The sequence below is a fragment of the Dendropsophus ebraccatus genome, chromosome 9, assembly GCF_027789765.1.
Source record: "Dendropsophus ebraccatus isolate aDenEbr1 chromosome 9, aDenEbr1.pat, whole genome shotgun sequence".
Classification (NCBI taxonomy): domain Eukaryota; kingdom Metazoa; phylum Chordata; class Amphibia; order Anura; family Hylidae; genus Dendropsophus; species Dendropsophus ebraccatus.
In genome coordinates, this window is record NC_091462.1 from 26,580,677 (window position 1) to 26,601,130 (window position 20,454).

Sequence of the window (20,454 nt, forward strand, 5' to 3'; positions counted from 1 at the left end):
TATTTTCAGCGTGACTTGTACTAAACAGCAGCTTTTCGGTTACAGTGACTTTCTCTGGTATTTTCTGGGATTTGGTTCCTTAGCATATAACGCACCAACAGTCACAGGTTATAAGTTAATTCTCCAAAGAGATTTGTAAGTCACAGTTCTGTGTATTTCCATTGCTGCCTCTGAATGCCTCTCAATGAAATGTTCTACACGCAGGCTAGGTGTTGAACGGATTTTCTCCGATCTAAAGGAAGAATTCAGTCGGATTTGCAAGTTAACAAGAGAACAAAGCAGCCAACTGAACACGTTTCTTATGAAGAAGGAAATTGCATCTGGTAATGGTATGATGTGTTTTACATTTTACTGTGAATGAAATGTATTATTCCCGCTCCGGTGATGTCATTGTGGCTGGGAGCTCCGATCCAGAAGCAAGAAATGTATTCTGTATAGAAAGAGCTTGTGGTGAATGCTGACGGTTATGCTTGTAATTGTCTGTCTATCTATCTATCTTCTATCTATCTATCTATCTATCTATCTATCTATCTATCTATCTCCTATCTATCTATCTATCTATCTATCTCCTATCTATCTATCTATCTATCTATCTATCCTTGCACAACATTCTGATCTTCCCACATTATAATATTCTCCTTCTCTTGCTCCTTCTCTATTATAATAACCTAGCAGGACACCAGAATTTGCTTATCCAGCAGTATAGTTACCTAACAGGGCACCAAAGTCTGCTCCACCTGCACCATATGATATAGATACAGAACAATAAAGTCTGCTCCACCTGCACCATATGATATAGATACAGAACAATAAAGTCTGCTCCACCTGCACCATATGATATAGATACAGAACAATAAAGTCTGCTCCACCTACACCATATGATATAGATACAGAACAATAAAGTCTGCTCCACCTACACCATATGATATAGATACAGAACAATAAAGTCTGCTCCACCTACACCATATGATATAGATACAGAACAATAAAGTCTGCTCCACCTGCACCATATGATATAGATACAGAACAATAAAGTCTGCTCCACCTGCACCATATGATATAGATACAGAACAGTAAAGTCTGCTCCACCTACACCATATGATATAGATACAGAACAGTAAAGTCTGCTCCACCTGCATTGAATGAACTACACACACACAGGATACCTGAGTCTGTTGCATTTAGAGATGAGCGAACCTCGGGCATGCTCCAGTCCATCCAAACCCGATCATTTGGCATATGATTAGCGGTGGCGGCTGAACTTGGATAAAGCCCTAAGGCTATGTGGAAAACATGGATATAGTCATTGGCTGTATCCATGTTTTCCAGACAACCTTAGGGCTTTATCCAAGTTCAGCAGCCCCAGCTAATCAAATACCGAACGTTCGGGTTCGGATGGACTAGAACCCGAACCCGGTTCGCTCATCTCTAGTTGCATTATATTACCTACTCAGATACAGTAGGTCAATCTGGTCTTCTGTGTCCCATTATCATCCGTGAGAAATCTAAATCTATTAAGGGATTATCCAGGTTTTGAAAAACGCAGCAGCTTTCTTCCAATAACGGCGCCACCCCCATCTTCAGTATGTGCGTGGTATTGCAGCTCATTTCCATGACATGTTGTAATACCATACACAGGACAGGTGTGGTGCTGTTTTGGAAGAAAGCTGCTATGTTTTCTACTCCTAACCCCAGCCCTAATGTGATGGGGATGGACTCACATTTACTACAAGGGGTTTAAACAAACTTTCTTTTTAAAAGATTCTGTCACCAGGTAATAAAATTGATTTTAAAAAAACCCTAAAAGAGATACTGTAAATTAGAGAGTGTTATTGCCCTTAGACTATAGTTAACTGAAGCTTTTGTATATGCCAGTAGGGTGCCCGACCTATTAGAGGAGCATCAGAGGGCTGACGTACAAATGTTTTCACACTTCTCAGACTTGTAGAAAGTGTAAAATGTTTAATGTCTCCATCAGTAGCAGGTATGTCTTTTTGGCTCTTGAGAGTGAGCAAACATTTTTATTAGGGAGTACCTTAAAGGGAACCAGTCACTAGGAAAATGCTTTATAAGCTATCGACATCGTGTTATAGAGCAGGAGGAGCTGAGCGGATTGATATATAACTTTATGGGAAAAGATTCAGTATAACTTGTAATTTATTGATTGAAATCTCTGATGTTTTCTTGCTAAAGAGTCCAGTCCATTGAGTGACACCGCCCACTGGACTCCTTACCACAGAATGATCAGGGATTGCAATCAACATATTACAAGTTATACTGAATCTTTCCCCACAAAGATATATATCAATCTTCTTCCTACTCTGTAACATGATATAATATACTAATATATAGATATTCAAGCAATATCTATTTTTATTTCCCCCAAGTTGTATGCAGATGTGTGTGTGTGAGTATATATATATATATATATATATATATATATATATATATATATATATATATATATATATATATATATATATATATATATATATACATATACACACACACATCGCATACAACTTGGGGGAAATAAAAATAGATATTGCTTGAATATCTATCGTTCATCCTTGAGCATTTCTCACTGTTGTATATCTTACTATGATCACTATTTTGAAGACAAAAAAATAATAATAATAATAATAATAATAAAAAAAATATATATATACACAGTGGTGCCTTGGATTACGAGCATAATTCGTTCCAGGACCGTGCTTGTAATCCAAATCCACTCTTAGACCAAATTTTCCAATAAGAAATTACTGAAATGCAGAGAATTGGTTCCACACCCCTAAAAATAATGATTTATTATTCTGAATAACATGTAAAACAGATGAAACAAACATTTAGAAAAAGCAGAATATGTAATATTATAAGTTACTGTACAGTAATGGAGAGGATGGGAAACACAAGGACTGACAGAGACTGCAGGGAGCATGAAGGAATGAGCAGGATAGATGTGGGCACATACATGCAGCACTCTCTGTCCGGGGAGAGAGGGGTTACAGCTATGGAGAGATTACCTCCACAGTCCTGTCCCCTGATGTAAGCCCCAGCCTGAAGTGGATCTGCTATGATTTGGAAGGTGAGGGAGACTTCCTGGGTCAGAGTACAGGGCTGTGAACCCCGCTATGCAGACCTTTTTGTGTCTATCAAAAAAAAAATTCGTTTTGATCAGGTTTTTTTTATAATGTAAGTCAATGGAAAAACAGATGCACACAGTTGCATCTGTTTTTTCCGTCCATTTTTTTTTGCAAAAAAAAAAACAGATTAAAAAAAAAAGGTTGCAAAAACGTAGTGTGAACCCAGCCTAAGAGATATAAGAGTGAGAAATGCTCAAGGATGAAAGTGGGGTGTGCAATAAATACTTTCATAGTACTCTACATTAGCAGGTGTCGGGGTGACCCCATAGCTCTATTACTATAAAATAGCTGACTATAGTTATAACTGTTTCTCCTCATTTACACTAGGGAGATCAGCTCTGGAGCACAAACTTCTCCTGTACCTAATAAAAAAAAAATTACAGGAAGAGATATTATGAATTCTTGTCTTCCCATTTCTTCCTCTTCATCCACTCCCTTCTTACTTGACTGTGTAACTGTATAAGATGCCCTTTAAATATTCGCTTCTGACCCTGTATACATTGCACACCATATCTTACAGATCTCCGCTTGCAGTTTTCCATGCCCGTTCAGTGCACCGATGAAGAGAACGAGGGAGTGCAAATACTACAGAAATCAAAGGATAAAACTATCAGATCGCGATTTGCACCCATCACTCCTCGAGGTTTGGGACCAGACGATGAACTGAGTATCTCCGTAGAGTCCCTGTCCAACCTGAGCGTTAAGTTCCCTCCGAGTAGTGATGAATCAGATTTTTTGGAGAGCTCTCCTGGAAAGCCTCCAATTCTTTCTCCGGCTTCAGAGCAGGATGTGAATCCCAATATACAGCTCCCAGACGCCATCATAAAGAATTTTAGTGCGGCACGAATAAGTCCGCCATTTTCCCCCCGATCACCAAGGACTGTCTGCCACCTGGATAAGCATGTTGAACTAGTAACCAACTATAGGGGCACGACTGTGGCGGCGGATGAGGACTTCAGCCTCTTTTTGGCAGCCAATAGCCCAGCTGGCGACTGCAAAAACACTTTCCACCTTCCAGATACTCCAGATGTGGACAAATGTACAGAGCTCTCCGAGAGGACAGTGCGAGGACCTCAGCAGGTAATGGATAGGGAGCATCCACAGTTTATTTCATAGCATTGGCAAATGGCAACTATTTACAATTATTACTGCAATTTACAACATGTATTATGCAGGGTGGTCCAAAAGTAGGTGGACAGTATGTGTATGGGTTATGGAACGGGGTGGGGGAGTGTTAAAATAATGAAGTTTCTACATACCTCTCCACACTCCAGAGTGCTTCTGCCTGCTCCGCGGTGTCTTCCAGGCTTCTGCCCGCAGCCACTGCGAGAACTGCAGAGCCGGTCTCTGAAATGACAGGCCACTCAGCCACTCACTGGCAGCGGCACGGTCCCATATTACCCAGTGACTGGCTCTGAAGTTCCAGTGGCGGCTGTGGAGAGTGGGCACAAGCAAAGGGAGGCATGGACAGGTATGTATAAACTATTTTTTTTTTACAGATTTATCACCCGGTGGCCGTGCATCGCTATTACACCTAGCAACGTGCGGTCGGCAGCCAATGATTTTAGGTCGGGACCAAAAGACACAAGACTGTGACGAATCGGCCTGATTTGGCAGATTATCACTCTGTGTAATAGGGCACTTAGGCCGTATGGATGAAATGAGTCCAGAGGACATCCACTTACAATGACTTATCTGTCAGGAGGGATCGTTTTGGTCGGGAGTTAAAAATACACTTTATGTTATGGGCAGCAACATATGATAAGTTATTCTTGAGCAGAATACCCCTTTAAGGAACTAAAAAAAAAAATCACAGGTTTTGTGATGGGGTTCTAACAACCCACGTACTGGTGCTCAGCAGTTTGTCAGGAAAACAGACAGCACCACACATTATATGGTGGCCATGCCAACTTACTGCAGTTCAACTCTAATTCACTTCAATGAGAACTAAGCTGTAGGAAACCATGACTGCCACTACACCATACAATAACAATCGCATATACCTGCAAGTCTTTTGTGCTTAGTAGAATCGGTTGTATACATATAAAACTGGCCATCAACTATATTCTCTTCTTTTTTACGGAGGTCTATAATGGACTGACTGTGTGACCTCCATAAATAGCAGAACTAAGAATAGGAAAGTGTCCCAGTGCCTCGCTGCCACTTTATAGAGATGAGCGAACCTTGAGCATGCTCGAGTCCATCCGAACCCGAACTTTCGGCATTTGATTAGCTGGGGCTGCTGAACTTGGATAAAGCTCTAAGGTTGTCTGGAAAACATGGATACAGCCAATGACTATATCCATGTTTTCCACATAGCCTTAGGGCTTTATCCAACTTCAGCAGCCACCGCTAATCAAATGCCGAACGCTTAGGTTCGGATGAACTCGAGCATGTTCGAGGTTCGCTCATCAGCCACTTTGTTTTAACATTTGGTAGAGGTCAATGAGGATGGACCCCTTCCAAAGAACCATTGATGACATGTACAAGCAATATGCTATCAATGGATATCTGAAGGGAAGCAAACAACTTTAAGGGAGAAATAGGGGCATATTGCGACTCATGACCATCCCTCCTGCCGCAGATCTTACACAGCAGCAGTGATGGGTTGAAATAAAGGAAATTGTCAGAGAAACAAAGCTCACAATTGTGAGCTTTGACCTGCAGTATGCAGTTTCACCACAAGGTGGCAGTCTGCATTGTGTTTTCTTCCCATACCAGAACAGAAGAAACAGCTGGTATGTGATTACAAGTTGATGGGGGGAAGAAAAAAAAATCAGCTTAAAAAAAAAGAAAAGAAAAAAATTGGTGTTGAGCTGTCAAAAGGCACAGGGCAGAAGGTTAGATAATTGACTTTCACACCAGGGTGAAGGGGGGATCTTGAGATGACTTTGGTTTGTGAGTTTTAGAATTGTTTATGGAAGGAGAATCTGCTTCTTTTTTTTTTTTCTTTCTTTTTTTTTTTATGTTTTATCTTGTTTTCATATAACTTTTGCCGCACTTGAGCTGGTGCTTTAAAAATCAAAATAAATTTTTATAAGCTTATTGTTTAACTCGCAAGAGGAAGTACGCTATGCGCAAAAACTGGAACATGAGATTTTACTGGATAAATAGCTGTGAACAGAATGGTAATATCATATTAAGCTTGCTAAAGGTCCTGTTACTGTGGACGGTCATGTGGGCAGAGTTATGCTAATATATACTTAAAATGCGTTAACATATGTCGTGATGTAAGATTTGAATGTGGACACATATGCAATGTATTCTATTGTCTACTGACCTAGTACATTAAAATCACACAACCTAAACGGTTTATTACTGCTCTACTCTTAAAGGGAACCTGTCGCCCAGCATTACGGCGCAGAGCCCGCCCGACCCCCTGGTGGAGCCCCAATACTTATTCTGCAAGTCCCGCTCTTGGACCCGGTCCCCGGAAGGAGATATCGGCGCCTGAAGGTGAGCGCGAGCTGTATGCAAATTACCAGAGATGAGTCCGATGCCCATAGAGGTTGACTGGAGCTCTCATTCTCTATGGGTGTCGGACCCATCTCTGCAGCGCACACGCACCGCCTCCAACGGCGAGATCTCCGTCCCGGAACCGGGTCCAGGAGCGGGACTTGCAGGAAAGGGTAAGTATCCAAGGCTCCACCGGGGGTTTGGGCGGGCTCTGCGCCATAATGCCAGGTGACAGGTTCCCTTTAAGTATGTAGGTACTTGGTTACCAGGAATAGTCAGTTTGGCTGGGTTCACACTACCTTTTTGCAATCCGTTGCTGTTGGGGGTTTTTTTCATCCGTTTTTGCAACAAAAAAAAAAAACAGATGGAGAAACTAATGCATTTGCGTGCATCAGTTTTGATCCATTTCTCCATTGACCTCCATTTAAAAAAAAAAAGCATTTTAGACGTACACAAATGTATTTGACCTTATTTTTTGTGTATGTTAAAACGGATGTGTTTTGATCAGTTTTTTTTTCTTATAAAGTCAATGGAGAAATGGATCAAAATGGATACACACAAATGCATCTGTTTTTCCGTCCATTTTTTGCAAAAACCAATGAAAAAAAGATTGCAAAAACGTAGTGTGAACCCGGCCTAACAGACTATATATTCTGTTGTCACTATTGTCTGTCTGTGTGTGTGTGTGTGTGTGTGTGTGTGTGTATATACAGTGTTATATATAATAGCCAAGGTAGCATTTTTCTTTCTTCTTGTGCTCACTCCTAGGTAGACAGCTATATTAGGGGTCTATGGTACGATGCTCACGATGGTTAGAAGGCCCTAGCATAGGTTTTACATAAATGTCATCTGCCTCCAAAAATGTACATATAAATGATGCTTGTTTCCAGATACATACTATTTCAGAATATCTAAGGAATGAGTTATACTATCCATTGAAAACCATTTTGTATTTTCTTTTTTGATCCCCAACGATAAATTGTGATCTAAGGGAAATCCTGGAAGAGAATGTTAAATGTCTCTGCAGCACCACCACAGGGTAAATGAAGCATTACAATTAGGTACCATCAAAGTTAAGGCAGTAGTCACCAACCATTGGCTTGAGAGTCATGTGTAGCCAGTTACTGTTGAGCCAGCATCAAGCTTGAGGTGCTCTGGTAAAGGTGGCCATACCCCTTCAAGAACTGATAACCAAAGGGATTTGTGTAAATATACACAAATTAGAATGAAGAAATGCATTACGTTTCAGTAAGACCCATTAGATCTCAATTGGCAATTGGCGGCATACTGCCGGAGTTCTAATGTTTAAGGTATTGCATTTTTTTGTTCTAATTTTTGTATATTACGTTTACTCATCCCAAAATTTAGGGCGGGTTCAGACTATGGAATTCTCGCGGATAAATTCCGTGGAATTCCCTCGCCTGTACGCGCTCAGCCGGTGGAAAGGTAAGCGGCCGTGAGTGCGTACAGGCGAGGGAATTCCGTGGAATTTATCTGGGAGAATTCCATAGGGGAACCTGGTTATATGCTTAAGTCTCCCATTGGCTTACGAACACTCCAGCATTTTAGTCCCCGCTCAACAATATAGCAGTGAGTGAATGTTGTCTGGCTCACCACAACAGTCCTGAGTTATAACTATATGCATTATTGTGGACACATCCTATTCACCAAACAAGACTAATCCGCATTGGTCGCACATATTCCCATATAGTTGGGGATATGTGGACAAAAAGTGTTGAAATCAGGCGGCTGCATGAACGATTTAGGGATCCTTGAGCCTTGTAAAAGGTTCTTTTAACTACGAAATCAGTGCTCCATTAAACCATGTTTCGAGCCATGTTATAGGGTTCTGTCGATAACTGGTGTAGTCTTCCAATGACAGAATACACTGTTATAATAAGACAGCCATGCAAACTGATGGTTATTAGCGGAACATAATAAAAACTGATTATTTGCTTAGATTTTGCCGGTGTCCAGTGAAGGAGGGTAAACGGGGAATAAAGTAATACAGTAATACTATTTGTTTCCGCTCCAGAAGAGATCTCTGAACCCCAATCACTCTGACATACCATCCATGAAATCACCATAAAGGGTTTGCCTGTCTTTGATAATCCTTTTATTTTAGAATGATTGACTAAAAATAAACTGATCATATGTGATCTGTAATGGGGAACCTCTCAAAAGGTGCTCAATTCCCCTGCAGCACCACCACAGGAAGAATGAAGTATTGCAGGGATCGATATTCTGCGTCTTTTGCTATCCATATTCATTGCTATGTTATTGACAAGCTGAGGGGGGGGGGGGAGGGAGTAATCAGCTGATCGCTGCTAATTTGCAGCAAAGCTCAGCATGGTCATAGAAAACTCTATAAACATATCAGATTATTTTACAGTGGCTCTCAGTGATAAATGTGGCACATCTATAGGCTATGTTCTCACGAAGTTAACCCTTTAAGGACATGGCCCATTTTCGTTTTTACGTTTTCGGTTTTTCCTCCTTGTGTTTAAAAGGTCATAGCACTTGCATTTTTCCACCTAGAAACCCACATGACCCCTTATTTCTTGCGTCACTAATTGTACTTTGCAATTACAGGCTGAATTTTTGCATAAAGTACACTGCGAAACCAGAAAAAAATTCAAAGTGTGGTGAAATTGAAAAAAAAAAACGCATTTCTTTTATTTGGGGGAAATGTGTTTTTACGCCATTCGCCCTGGGGTAAAACTGACTTGTTATGCATGTTCCTCAAGTCGTTACGATTAAAACGATATATAACATGTATAACTTATATTGTATCTGATGGCCTGTAAAAAATTCAAACCGTTGTTAACCAATATACATTCCTTAAAATCGCTCCAGTCCCAGGCTTATAGCGCTTTTATCCTTTGGTCTATGGGGCTGTGCGAGGTGTCATTTTTTGCGCCATGATGTGATCTTTCTATCGGTACCTTGATTGCGCATATACGACTTTTTGATCGCTTTTTATTACATTTTTTCTGGATTTGATGCGACCAAAAATGCGCAATTTTGCACTTTGGGATTTTTTTGCGCTGACGCAGTTTACCGTACGAGATCAGGAATGTGATTAATTAATAGTTCGGGCGATTACGCACGCGGCGATACCAAACATGTTTATTTATTTATTTATTTGTTTACTTTTATTTAAAACCTGGGAAAAGGGGGGTGATTCAGACTTTTATTAGGGGAGGGGGATTTTTACTATTAACAACACGTTTTGTTTTTTTTTTACACATATACTAGAAGCCCCCCTAGGGGACTTCTAGTATATATACTTTGATCTCTCATATCTCATAGAGATCTCTGCAGCATAGATATGCTGCAGAGATCCATGAGATCGGCACTCGTTTGCTTTCGGCTGCTGCAGCCGGAAACAAACGAGTGCCGAGCCGAGGACGGCGCCATCTTGGACGCGTCCCCGGCCGGCATCAGTAACGGAGATCGCTCCTCCGGGACAAGGTCCCGGAGGAGCGATCTCCCCCACTAGACACCAGGGAAACGTTGCCTCCGGTAATCGGAGGCAGCTGTCAACTTTGACAGCTGCCTCCGATTAGCTAATTAGCGGGCACGGCGATCGGACCGTGCCCGCTAATAGCGGCGGTCCCGGGCTACACGCGGCACCCGGGATCGCGGCACTTCAAAGCGGGGCCGCGCGGCTTTGAAGTGCTAATGAGGACATAGGACGTACCGGTACGTCCTATGTCCTTAAGAGGTTAAAGAGTCACTGTCGTATTTTTTTTTTTTTTTTTTTGCAGAAATCAATAGTCCAGGCGATTTTAAGAAACTTTGTAATTGGGTTTATTAGCCAAATCTGCCATTATCTGCATGTAAAAAGCCTTTCCCCAGGTCCCCCCCTCCTTCCTCTTTTTCATCCACTCAAAAAAATCTGAAAATTGTGACTTGTTGCAGGAGTCGTACCCTGTCTGCTCTGGGGAGAGGGGAGGGGGGAGGAGGAAGGAGGGAGTTAGCCGGCAGCAGAAAGCAGATAACAGAGGATTACAGGCACGGAGCTGGGTGACAGCTGTAATCCGAGCTCAGACAGGTTACTGGTGATGGTCAGAAGAGATAACGGGTGAGGGATTTGTAGATGATGTGTATACCCGTGATGTGTGATGTGTATACCCGTTTTCCACTCTGCTGAATTTTTTAGTCTGAGTGAAAATTCATATAAATTTTTATAAATGACCTGAACATAGTCATTAGCTGACTTCCTCCAGGCCATAGAACTGAATGGGGTCTGTACCTGTGAGTGCACAGATATGTTGGCACCAGATTTTGACAGGGTGCAGACATATCTGTAAACCTCAGAAGGTATTATCATAATGTGAACTCTGCCTTACTCCTAATTTTCAAACCTATGCACTGAATTATGGGAAAGAGACAACGATGACAACGCAAGAAAGGTCGGCTACCAGAATAGTATTGCGACAGCTGGAAACACAATTGGGAACGATGCGCATCGTCGTCAATGGTGGTCCATGGAATTCTTCAACACATAGTCATCACATGAACGTACTGCCAAGTAATTCCCTTCCCTAATCTCAATATGCTTTACTCCTTGTCCTAAAACATCCAATTTGGACAGCTGTACACAACTTCCTTCCACTCTTGAGGTTGACGTATTAGCATGGACATCTCGAGTTATGCTCAAGAGATTCCATATGGTCCATATGTTTGGGCCCCAACCCGACGAAGGAAAGAGAGCGCTGTTATCAAACATAGCTATTAATAAAACTGAGCAACGCCGAGTATATAGATGTAAATGCTCAGAAGAAGACTTAGCAGCTCTGGTGGGCTGTGACGCTTTACTTCACAGTGGTGAAAATGAACATTAACTGTTACTTGTATTGTATCTTTAGGGAAATGCATGGGGGGATGCAATATTTTTATGTTTAATAATCTTGAAAAAAATAAATAAAGGGAATGTTTAGCTCTAGACAATAAATCCCCCTATACTGTCTAATTACATTGATTACTTATTAGCTAGAACAGAGGGCAGCTTCTCAAGACTTGTCTTAGCCCTGGAGGACCCGACATGTCTGGGCGTTACACAGATAGCCCATTGATTTCTATGAGAATGCCGTAATACTTAGTTTACCCCGTGATGGCGCTGCAGAGAAACTAAACACTTATTATATTTAGCATAATAAATGTTCCATTATGACTAAATCTATATAAACACCAACAAAAAAATAAAAGCAAATAGATGATATAATCTGTTAGAAATTGACATCCACTCATTACATGTATTAACACATACATACTTACATTAATTCTATATGCAACCCCTTTATAGCCTTTTATGCTGAGGAGCTATTGCTTAACAAAACACTTCTTCCGTTCCTATTTAGTTATTTTTTTAATTATATTTTTAAAATGATGAAGTACTCTCATATTACTGGGTGATTATCCTCTCCATACACTAGATCTATAGATGTGGTCTGATATTTTGTATGATGTCTTTATGGGTGTTTATTACACCTCTATTTATAGATAATTATTTTTTATTTAATTTTTTTAAAAGACCCAGACTAGTCAACTTTTGCCAATATATTAATTTGTAGATATATATTGGATTTATATATTTATATTAAAGACATTATATTATATACACAACATAATTTTTTCCTATTCCTTCCTATTGTTGACAGCTCATTGTCTAACTTACTGACCACCGCTCTGCTCTAAAAGCAGTGGTCTGGCTGTTGTACAGTAAATATAGTGTACATGTTTATACACTATGTAGTATACTGTATATACACAATGGGGGACATTTATCAGGACAATTTGATCAAATTGTAGATGGTGACTACGGGACAAGCTATCATTGTCTTATGAATTATGTAAAAAGATGACATAATATAGTGTATAGCCCATTAAGCCAATAGAAATAAATTAAAGCAACGGTCAGAACTTTTCATTAAACTTACTATCAGGTTGGTGTCAGAAATCTTGATTCTTTGTTGCTTGGCTCCCATCACCGTATTGTCAAGCTAAAATGATATTTTCTACTTGATTTATTTAAAAAAATTAAAAAAAGAGAGAAATGAGGTAAATCTAAGGAATTAACTTAAAGTCAGATCCAGAAATTATGACCGCTAGTGATTCCACTGATCATAAACCATTATAGAGTTCTATGGTGATGTAAGTTGGGTTCAGTAGAGTTGCAGTAAGGGGTACAATGTCTTGCTGCTATAATAAATGCAGTTGTATTATGACCTTGTTTATCAACAATTTCAAAGGAACCTGTTATTGCTTTCAGTCTGCCCGAACCACGAGTTATCAGGGCAGTTACTGGAAGTTTCTTACCACCCCATTAGCCTTGATAAATAGTTTTCCTGTTTAGATAGAAAGATCTATCAGTCAAGACCAGCAGTGATCCCCCAGGGACCGCCCCAATGATTGTGGTACAGTGATAACAGGTTCTCTTTCAATAACAAATTCTTGAAAATTATCTTCATTTCCAACATTAAAGGGGAACTCCAGATAAGAAAAGCTTGTTTTGTATTAAAAGTACATTAAAAGTGATATAGATGTGTCTATACAATGTATTACTGTATCTGTACAGTTCTGCCACACTAGTAGCTGATAGAAATCCAGGAAGTGAAAAAAAAAATTGCCCCTGTGCCAATTCACTCTGTCTCCTGCTCCTTCTGCTCTCCCCCCAGGAGACAAATCTTCCATGCCTCTGTCTCACATTGTGTGTGTTTGCTGATGATGCATACAGGGGACAGGGCGTGATCTCACAGGAGGCTTGGCTGGATAACCCAATCCCCTGAGTGATTCACCATCTCTGACCAAACAGAAGCAACTGCTGCACTAATTTTACTGATTGTAATGGGTGGGGGCTGTGAAGTTCACATGAGGGAAAGCATTGCATTTTGGGAAATGCCAAACCAGGAAGAACAGAAACACAAAACCCCCAAACAAATGGATTTTTGGTAGTTTCAAAACTGGGATAGACAGGTAAGTAATGCTATATGCTTCTGCAGAAGTTTCATATTTTTAACCTCTACCTGGAGTCCCCCTTTAAAAATAAATATAATAAAAAAAAATTGTATTTCTAAAATATTTTTGATAACCGGAATCTTTATGACCTTCTATATCACTAATTGACAATCTGAATATGTATAAAACAAAAGGAAGTGAACCTAAATAAATCAACTGATCTTAAATTTAAAACATTCAAAATTCTAAATATTGTCAAAATTGTTTAAAATTTGTTAAACTATTAAATATTTTGTTCAGTTTTGCTTGTTTTACATTTGAAGACCAGAACCTGTTATAATTTTGTATATTTGGTATATTACCTATTTGACATAACTAAACAAAATATGATTTTTATTTTTTTTCTATTTTAGCCAGTTTGGAAGCCTTCATCACCTCATGACAATGACCTATTAATTCCAGGAAATGAGAAACTGGATGAGGATAGTTCTAACGTATGTGAATTTTGCCAAGCTGTTTTCCCACCATCGAACGAATTAGGAGGTGAATTTCTCAGGCATCTGAACACACATTTTTATAAAAATTCTTAAAAAAATCTCCACCCAGACAATTCTCGCGATATCCTTCCTCTATGCCATTCTCTAATCATCATTTCTTTTTTGGACTATTTCCACTCGTGGATATGTATCTGGATGACTTCATTTTATCTTGAAGGCCATGTCTGGGTTGTGAATTTCTAATGTCCCCTATGTACCCCCAAAAGGAATTGCATTAGTTTGTTTTTTCTTACCAGCATATACTGTAAGTGGTAATAAATGACTATACTGTTGTAATTTTTTGGTAGTTTTTTTTTTTCTTTGCAAAAGTTTTAATTAGGCATCATGGTCAATATTTACTGTTGTTGTTTTTTTTTTTTTCCTATCAACAGTTTTTTTTCCCACCCGATTTAGTAATCTGACTCACCAATAAGAATGGCGATTTCCACTTCAATTTTAGGTTTAATATTAAATATTCCTAAAAGAAACTAATTTTATTTTTATTTATTTTTTTGTCATGCTTTAAAATAAATTTATTTGTATTCAGGTCCAATCTCCCGAACGAAGACTGCTTTAAAGTCTTGCAATGGTAGAGAAAGGAGACTAAATGCAGGAAGTCCCTGTCATCTGCACTCAGAGAAGGCAGTCATGTAATTGACGGATGCATTTAACAGTGATACTCTGTATTGGCCAGGACTTCCTGAGTTTTTTATTTTAACCAGCACAAGACTAAAAAGCTGCCTTCATGAGACCGGACCTGGAAACAAGTAAGTATAGCTTTGTTTTTAAAGCATAACTAAAAAAATAATAATAATAATAATGTAAATTTCTAACTTTATTTCACATATCTGTTGAATACAGTTATAACAACAGGTTCACTTTGAAAAAAGATTTTAAAAAATTATAAGCTTGGCTTCACACATTGTAAAAAGAAAAATAAGTGGCTGTAAAATGGGGATAAAAAGCTGACGTATTTTTATTATATTAATCATCTCTATTAAAATCTATGAAAAGGCATTGGTTTTATGAACCATGGAATTTTACTATGATCAAATGAAGTGTAAGTTTTATCGCCACTGGAGTTCTTTTTGCTATCTGACTAAGTAAAAGCCACCATTGGTGAACACAAATTTTGAAATTACAACCTTATTCAATACTATGTGTGCTATGCCGGAAGCATTTCTATAGACTTTTATAGAACTGCAAAAACTGCCACTTTTTATACATATATTTATGACAGTTTTTTATTTAGTATTTTACATTGTGAACCCAGCCTATAATAATTGAAAGAAAAAAAAACCTAAAACCCTACAATCATTTTTCATACTTACACTATTCTGTTGAATTTTTCTGACCATTTTAAGGCCTCGTTAACACGTTCGCAAGACCTGTGATTCTGGACAGTACTTTATGCCTCCATAGTGGTCCAAAATTCATGGACTACTACATTGTAGACAATGACCCATTTTACTTTTTTTTTTTTTTTTTTTGTGGCCTATTTATAAATCCGCAAAAAATGCAGATAATTGAATTGCCACATTGAAATCAATGCGTTTTAAATTTGTTTATAATTGCGGATCCGCAATTATGGACAAATTTTGTGGACGTGTGAATGAGGCCTAAGATTGGTGGGGGGAAAAGTTACAGGTAAATCAGCAGTTTTTAGTTTTCAATAATTTTATTTGCCCAGAATCGGACCCATTTTTGTCTCGGAGAGATAGCAGGAAATCGTAGCCCATTGTGACAAACAGAAGCTGATCTGATTTTTGTCACCGATGAATTAATAAATCTGAGCCATTAAATTTTGTGTAAAAAAAAAAATAAAATCACTCCTAGGTGGGTTTTCTTTCTTCAAAGCGTGGCAAAAGGTGGGGCCTTTTACACAAACCCTTCAAAGTTGTCCGTCATTGTGGATGCACAATCACGGCCCAAGTTAGTGCCCATTGGTTTCTATTGTACTATCCACCTTTTTGTAGATCCGCAATCCGTTCCGTGCAAAAATAGGACCTGTCCTAGTGCGGATTGTAATTGCAGGACAGAATAGCCTATAGAAGTCTATGGGATCCATGTTTTTGCAGACGTTATGGATGTGACATCCGTGGAAAACGCGAGTCAAATATAGGCATGCTAGTTAAATGTTTTTTGTTTGTTTTTTACCAGTTCAACTTTATTAACTAGCACTGAACAATTTTAGCTGATGCAATTAAGGACTATTTTTTATGGATAACAAAGTAAAAATATTGGCTCTATATGCGGACCTGAAAAATCAATGAATGTGTGAATGAGGCCTAAGATTTTGTTGTGCAGAAACATGCAACACAATTGTGTCGCAAAAGCCGACCATTAGGCTAGGGTTACATAGCGATACCTGGTAGCGCGACCAGGAGGCACCATGTTCAGGAACCACTGTATCGTGCACATTGCAGTCCCAAAAAAATCCATCCAAGATGTGACTATGGGGGTCATGGTGAAGTCACACGGCCAGGTAACGCAATACAATGGTTCCTGGTGGGACAACCAAGCAACGCTCTGTCGTCTTAGCCTAAATTGGTAAATTGATATATTAAATGTATGTGCGATGTTCCAATTTTTGGAGATCCATCAAATCATATCAACTACAAATAACTGTATACAATGTATTGTTTCTCCACCAAGTCCAAACACTTTTTCCTACCTTTTGCTTAAAAATAAAAAAAAAATAAAGAAAGCAAAATGCTCTTTTTCTCTGTTTATAAAAATAAACTGTTCTAAAAAAATTCACAAACACTTAAAGTGACAAACCCCTTAAGCAACACCCTAACAGCATTCCTGTATTCTAGCACTAGACTCTACGTCAGGTTGTAAGCAAAAATGCTCGTAGGTGCATTCCTTTATTATGAACGTGTGACACAACATTAATAAAATGTGTTAATGAAGAGAAAAATAGATAAAGTAACATATCACCTAAAAAAAAAAAAAATTCTACCTTATAAATACCACCTCTAAAATGTTTGTATTGAAACAATATATATGTATTATATTCTATGGGCTTTGTATAAAGCTGTATGTGTACTTTTCAGGAAAAAAATTCATATTTATATTTTTGGTCATTATTTTCATGTATGTTTTAAGCAATGCATTAAATTGAATTACCAAAAAGAAACCTTTACTATCGGTCTGTTTTTACTTTATTTTATTTTTTTTAACTATTTATTAAAAATGTGCAAAATTGGACAACCAGGAATTTATTTTATAGAAGCCTCCAATTCTGAGAATTTTTTTATACTGATATTTATTATAGTTGTTTATTATTTGTTTGTTTATTGTGTTTATTTTATATTGTTTGCTTTCATTTTTTTTTTTTGCCTTTTTTTTAAGCTATTTTTGGCACTTACTTAACAAGACGTTCTCACAATTTTTGCAACACAAAAGATTTGCCAAACTAGACAGTAAACGGCAGCCTTACACCATAGCGATGATCAGAACAAGGTGTCTAGTAAAAATGCTGCTATTCAGCTGTGTGGGCAGAGGCCGTAGTGTTTGGTCTGTTGAGAGCGTCCCCATAGTAGCAGATCCCCAGGGATATTGCACTTCTCCCTTACAACCTTGTACAACATACTAAACCCTTAGCCCACATTAGTTCTACTACAGCAGCAGCTTCTCTCCTTCGTTTTATACCTAGAGACTTTGTTTATTGTGAGATGCTCGAGTGAGAAGAGCGATACATCCCAACCCACCTCTTACTGCCCCTGCCTAAAAGGAGCACCACTAATTATACCGCGTGTGTAACAGGGAACACACCCGATACACCAGTAAACAAAGGCAATCTACATTGCAGCAATCAAACCTGACATGAAATATGTCAGTGAGGAATCTGTCTCTGCGAACATCCAACCTACATAGTTATAAGAAATACATTTCGTCATGTGGCCATTCAGACTTCCTTCACGTTACTGCTAGTACATCGAACGGCTGTGTTATGAGAACAGAATGGAGGAAATGATGCCTTTTGTGCATTGCTTAATCCGTTTAGTTCTCCTAAGAGTACAATGATAAAAAAAAAAAAAACTGTAAAAAGCAGAAGACAAATTTTTTACTTTTATTTAAACTGGTCTGCAGTATGGTTGCAAAAGCAGTATTATTTTTATTCTATATATCTTTTATATATATTTTATTAAATGGTGTAATGCTGACAGTCGTCTTCTGCCGATGCTAAATTCAGTGATTGGTTACTGGCTTGGTCTATGCTCCCTCTCCTGGCCTCAATTCCCTCTATTTGAAGCTGGTTCCCATTCTGAACTTTGCCGAACACTTGTTACTGACTGGCTGAACCTGACCTGACCACTGTCTGCCTATCAACTACGAACATACTCTGCCATCCCAGACCTTGGCCTGTACCAGGACTCATCTCTGGATTATCCCTAGTTCTTTGTACCAGTGTCTCTTGGCCCTCAAGACAAGCCACCACCTATGTAGGGATTAGGCCTAGAGGCAAAGTCAAGGAGAATACTGGGAGACCACTTAGACAAGACCTTTGGGAGTGTCCAGAAGGCAAACCAGTTGGGTGGGTCAACACCTGATGGGGATTACGAAGGGGATTTCCGAGACAAGAACACTGACTAATATGGTCTATGCATATCAGGGGATTGTATGTTGTTAGAAAAAAAGGCTGTTCTGTTTTTTCTTGTCTGTGTGATGTACATTGAAACAGGCAAGTAAAAAAAGGAATTAAATGGCCACTGTCATTTCAAACTACTTCCATCCATGTCATAGTTAGGGATAAGTGAATTGACCGAGGTTTACGTTTGTATGAGGACCGCCTAGAAAACTGGGATACAGCCTATGGCTATGGCTGTATCTTAGTTTTCCAGGCGGTCCTCCGGGTGTATCCACCCTCTCCACGGAGCGGGCAGAACGCGGGAATCAGAAGCCGAGAGTTCAGGTTCATACAAACCCGAACCTCGGCTGGTTCGCTAATCCCTAGTCATAGTCTATGTGATTTCTAAGATATTTGTAAAATGCTTCATTTCCAAAAATGGCTCCTTAGGCCAAAATAAACATCTGAAGCCTTGGCCACTAGGGGTCTCATTTCCTTGAAATCCACTGAAATTCCTGAATCCACCGTCCAATGTCTGTTGTTAGGCTTAAAGGGTTTATCCAGCAGTACAAAAACTTTTTCCAGAGACAGCCCCACTCTTGTGAGGTGGAGTTTTGCTGCTCAGTTCTATTGAAGTGAATGGAGCTTTAATTGCAAACTGCACCTGAACTGGAGACAAGAGTCGTGTTGTCTCTGAAAGAAAGTGGACATGTTTTTGTAGCACTGGATAACCCCTTTAACCATCTCTATTAAAAGAGAAACCAAGACTGAACCTAGGAAGTGGGGAGACATGTTTGTGCCGTGTGCAGAATAGAGAGATAAGAGAGCCTGGACTGGGTATCTGGAACCTGCAAGCCTGTCTCTCTTCTTCAGAGGGTCCACACAGTCTTTGAACAGTAAATCAAGGCTTCTCGCTCATCTCTGACCACCCTTAAAGAGGTACTTTGGCCAAAGTGATATTTAACGATTATATTTCCCCACAAAAGATATGACATTCAAATATACTCTGTATACTGCTTCATCTTGGGGCGGTGACATGTCCAGTTTGACGTCTGCTTGGTGGTCCTGAACTTAGTGGCAAGGCTCTCTCCTGCCAAGCACCAGTCTTAAAGATTGTCAGGAGAAGGGACAGGGGTGTGTGGCTATGAATGGCTGCTCAGTTCTCTAAGTGGTAGGGCATGGTGTTGAATCACCAGGTCACTAGGGAAGCAGTCGGGGAAGTCTGACACTGTCAGCCATCCTGACTGTGGATTAAAGCATTCAGGCTGTTATTTAAAAAAAAAAAAAAAGTGTCATCTAGAGCCAGATACTGAAATGTTCTTTTTCTAGTTTTATTTTTTAAATTTAAATTTTTTTTTGTACTTTATTGTGGGGCGTGCTTAGAGATGAGCAAACTTTTCAAAAGTTCGTTCCGATCGGACGTCCGGATTTTTAAAAAAAGTTCGGTTCGACCGGATTTCGGATTTGTTCGGATTTCATAGTTTTAAGCATCTATATGATATGGGGGTAGTTTATTTGGTTGAATTTAGGGCTCTACATGTCAGTAACATCAATATCTTTTCTTTATCTCAAAGTCAATCTTTTTTTTAGACTTCAATATTCACCATTACAGGGTCTATGCAGGAAAAAGGTCACAAATGTAGTGAAGGAGCAGCAGTAGTCATTGGAGGCCAGTGGAGGTCCAGCAATAGTCATTTGAGGCCAGTACAAGAGCAGCAGTAGTCAACATGGAGGCCACTCCTCTTAAAGCTATACTGATGTCACACAGGGGGTGGGCTAG

At 39.3% G+C, this 20,454-nt stretch overlaps 1 protein-coding gene across 12 annotated transcripts in view; it reads left to right on the forward strand.

The window, feature by feature from the left end:
- Positions 1-17,181, forward strand: part of TANK (TRAF family member associated NFKB activator) — a 74,616-nt gene extending 57,435 nt beyond the window's left edge. For 11 of the 12 annotated variants that reach the window (XM_069982807.1, XM_069982801.1, XM_069982803.1 and 8 more), the window contains 3 exons: positions 205-329; positions 3,664-4,223; positions 13,976-17,181. In XM_069982807.1, coding sequence (XP_069838908.1) covers positions 205-329; positions 3,664-4,223; positions 13,976-14,152 — 862 coding nt within the window. In that variant the 3' untranslated portion in view covers positions 14,153-17,181. The remainder of the gene's footprint in view (positions 1-204; positions 330-3,663; positions 4,224-13,975) is intronic. The other variant, XM_069982812.1, reaches the window with a different exon arrangement.
- The last annotated feature ends 3,273 nt before the right edge of the window (positions 17,182-20,454 follow it).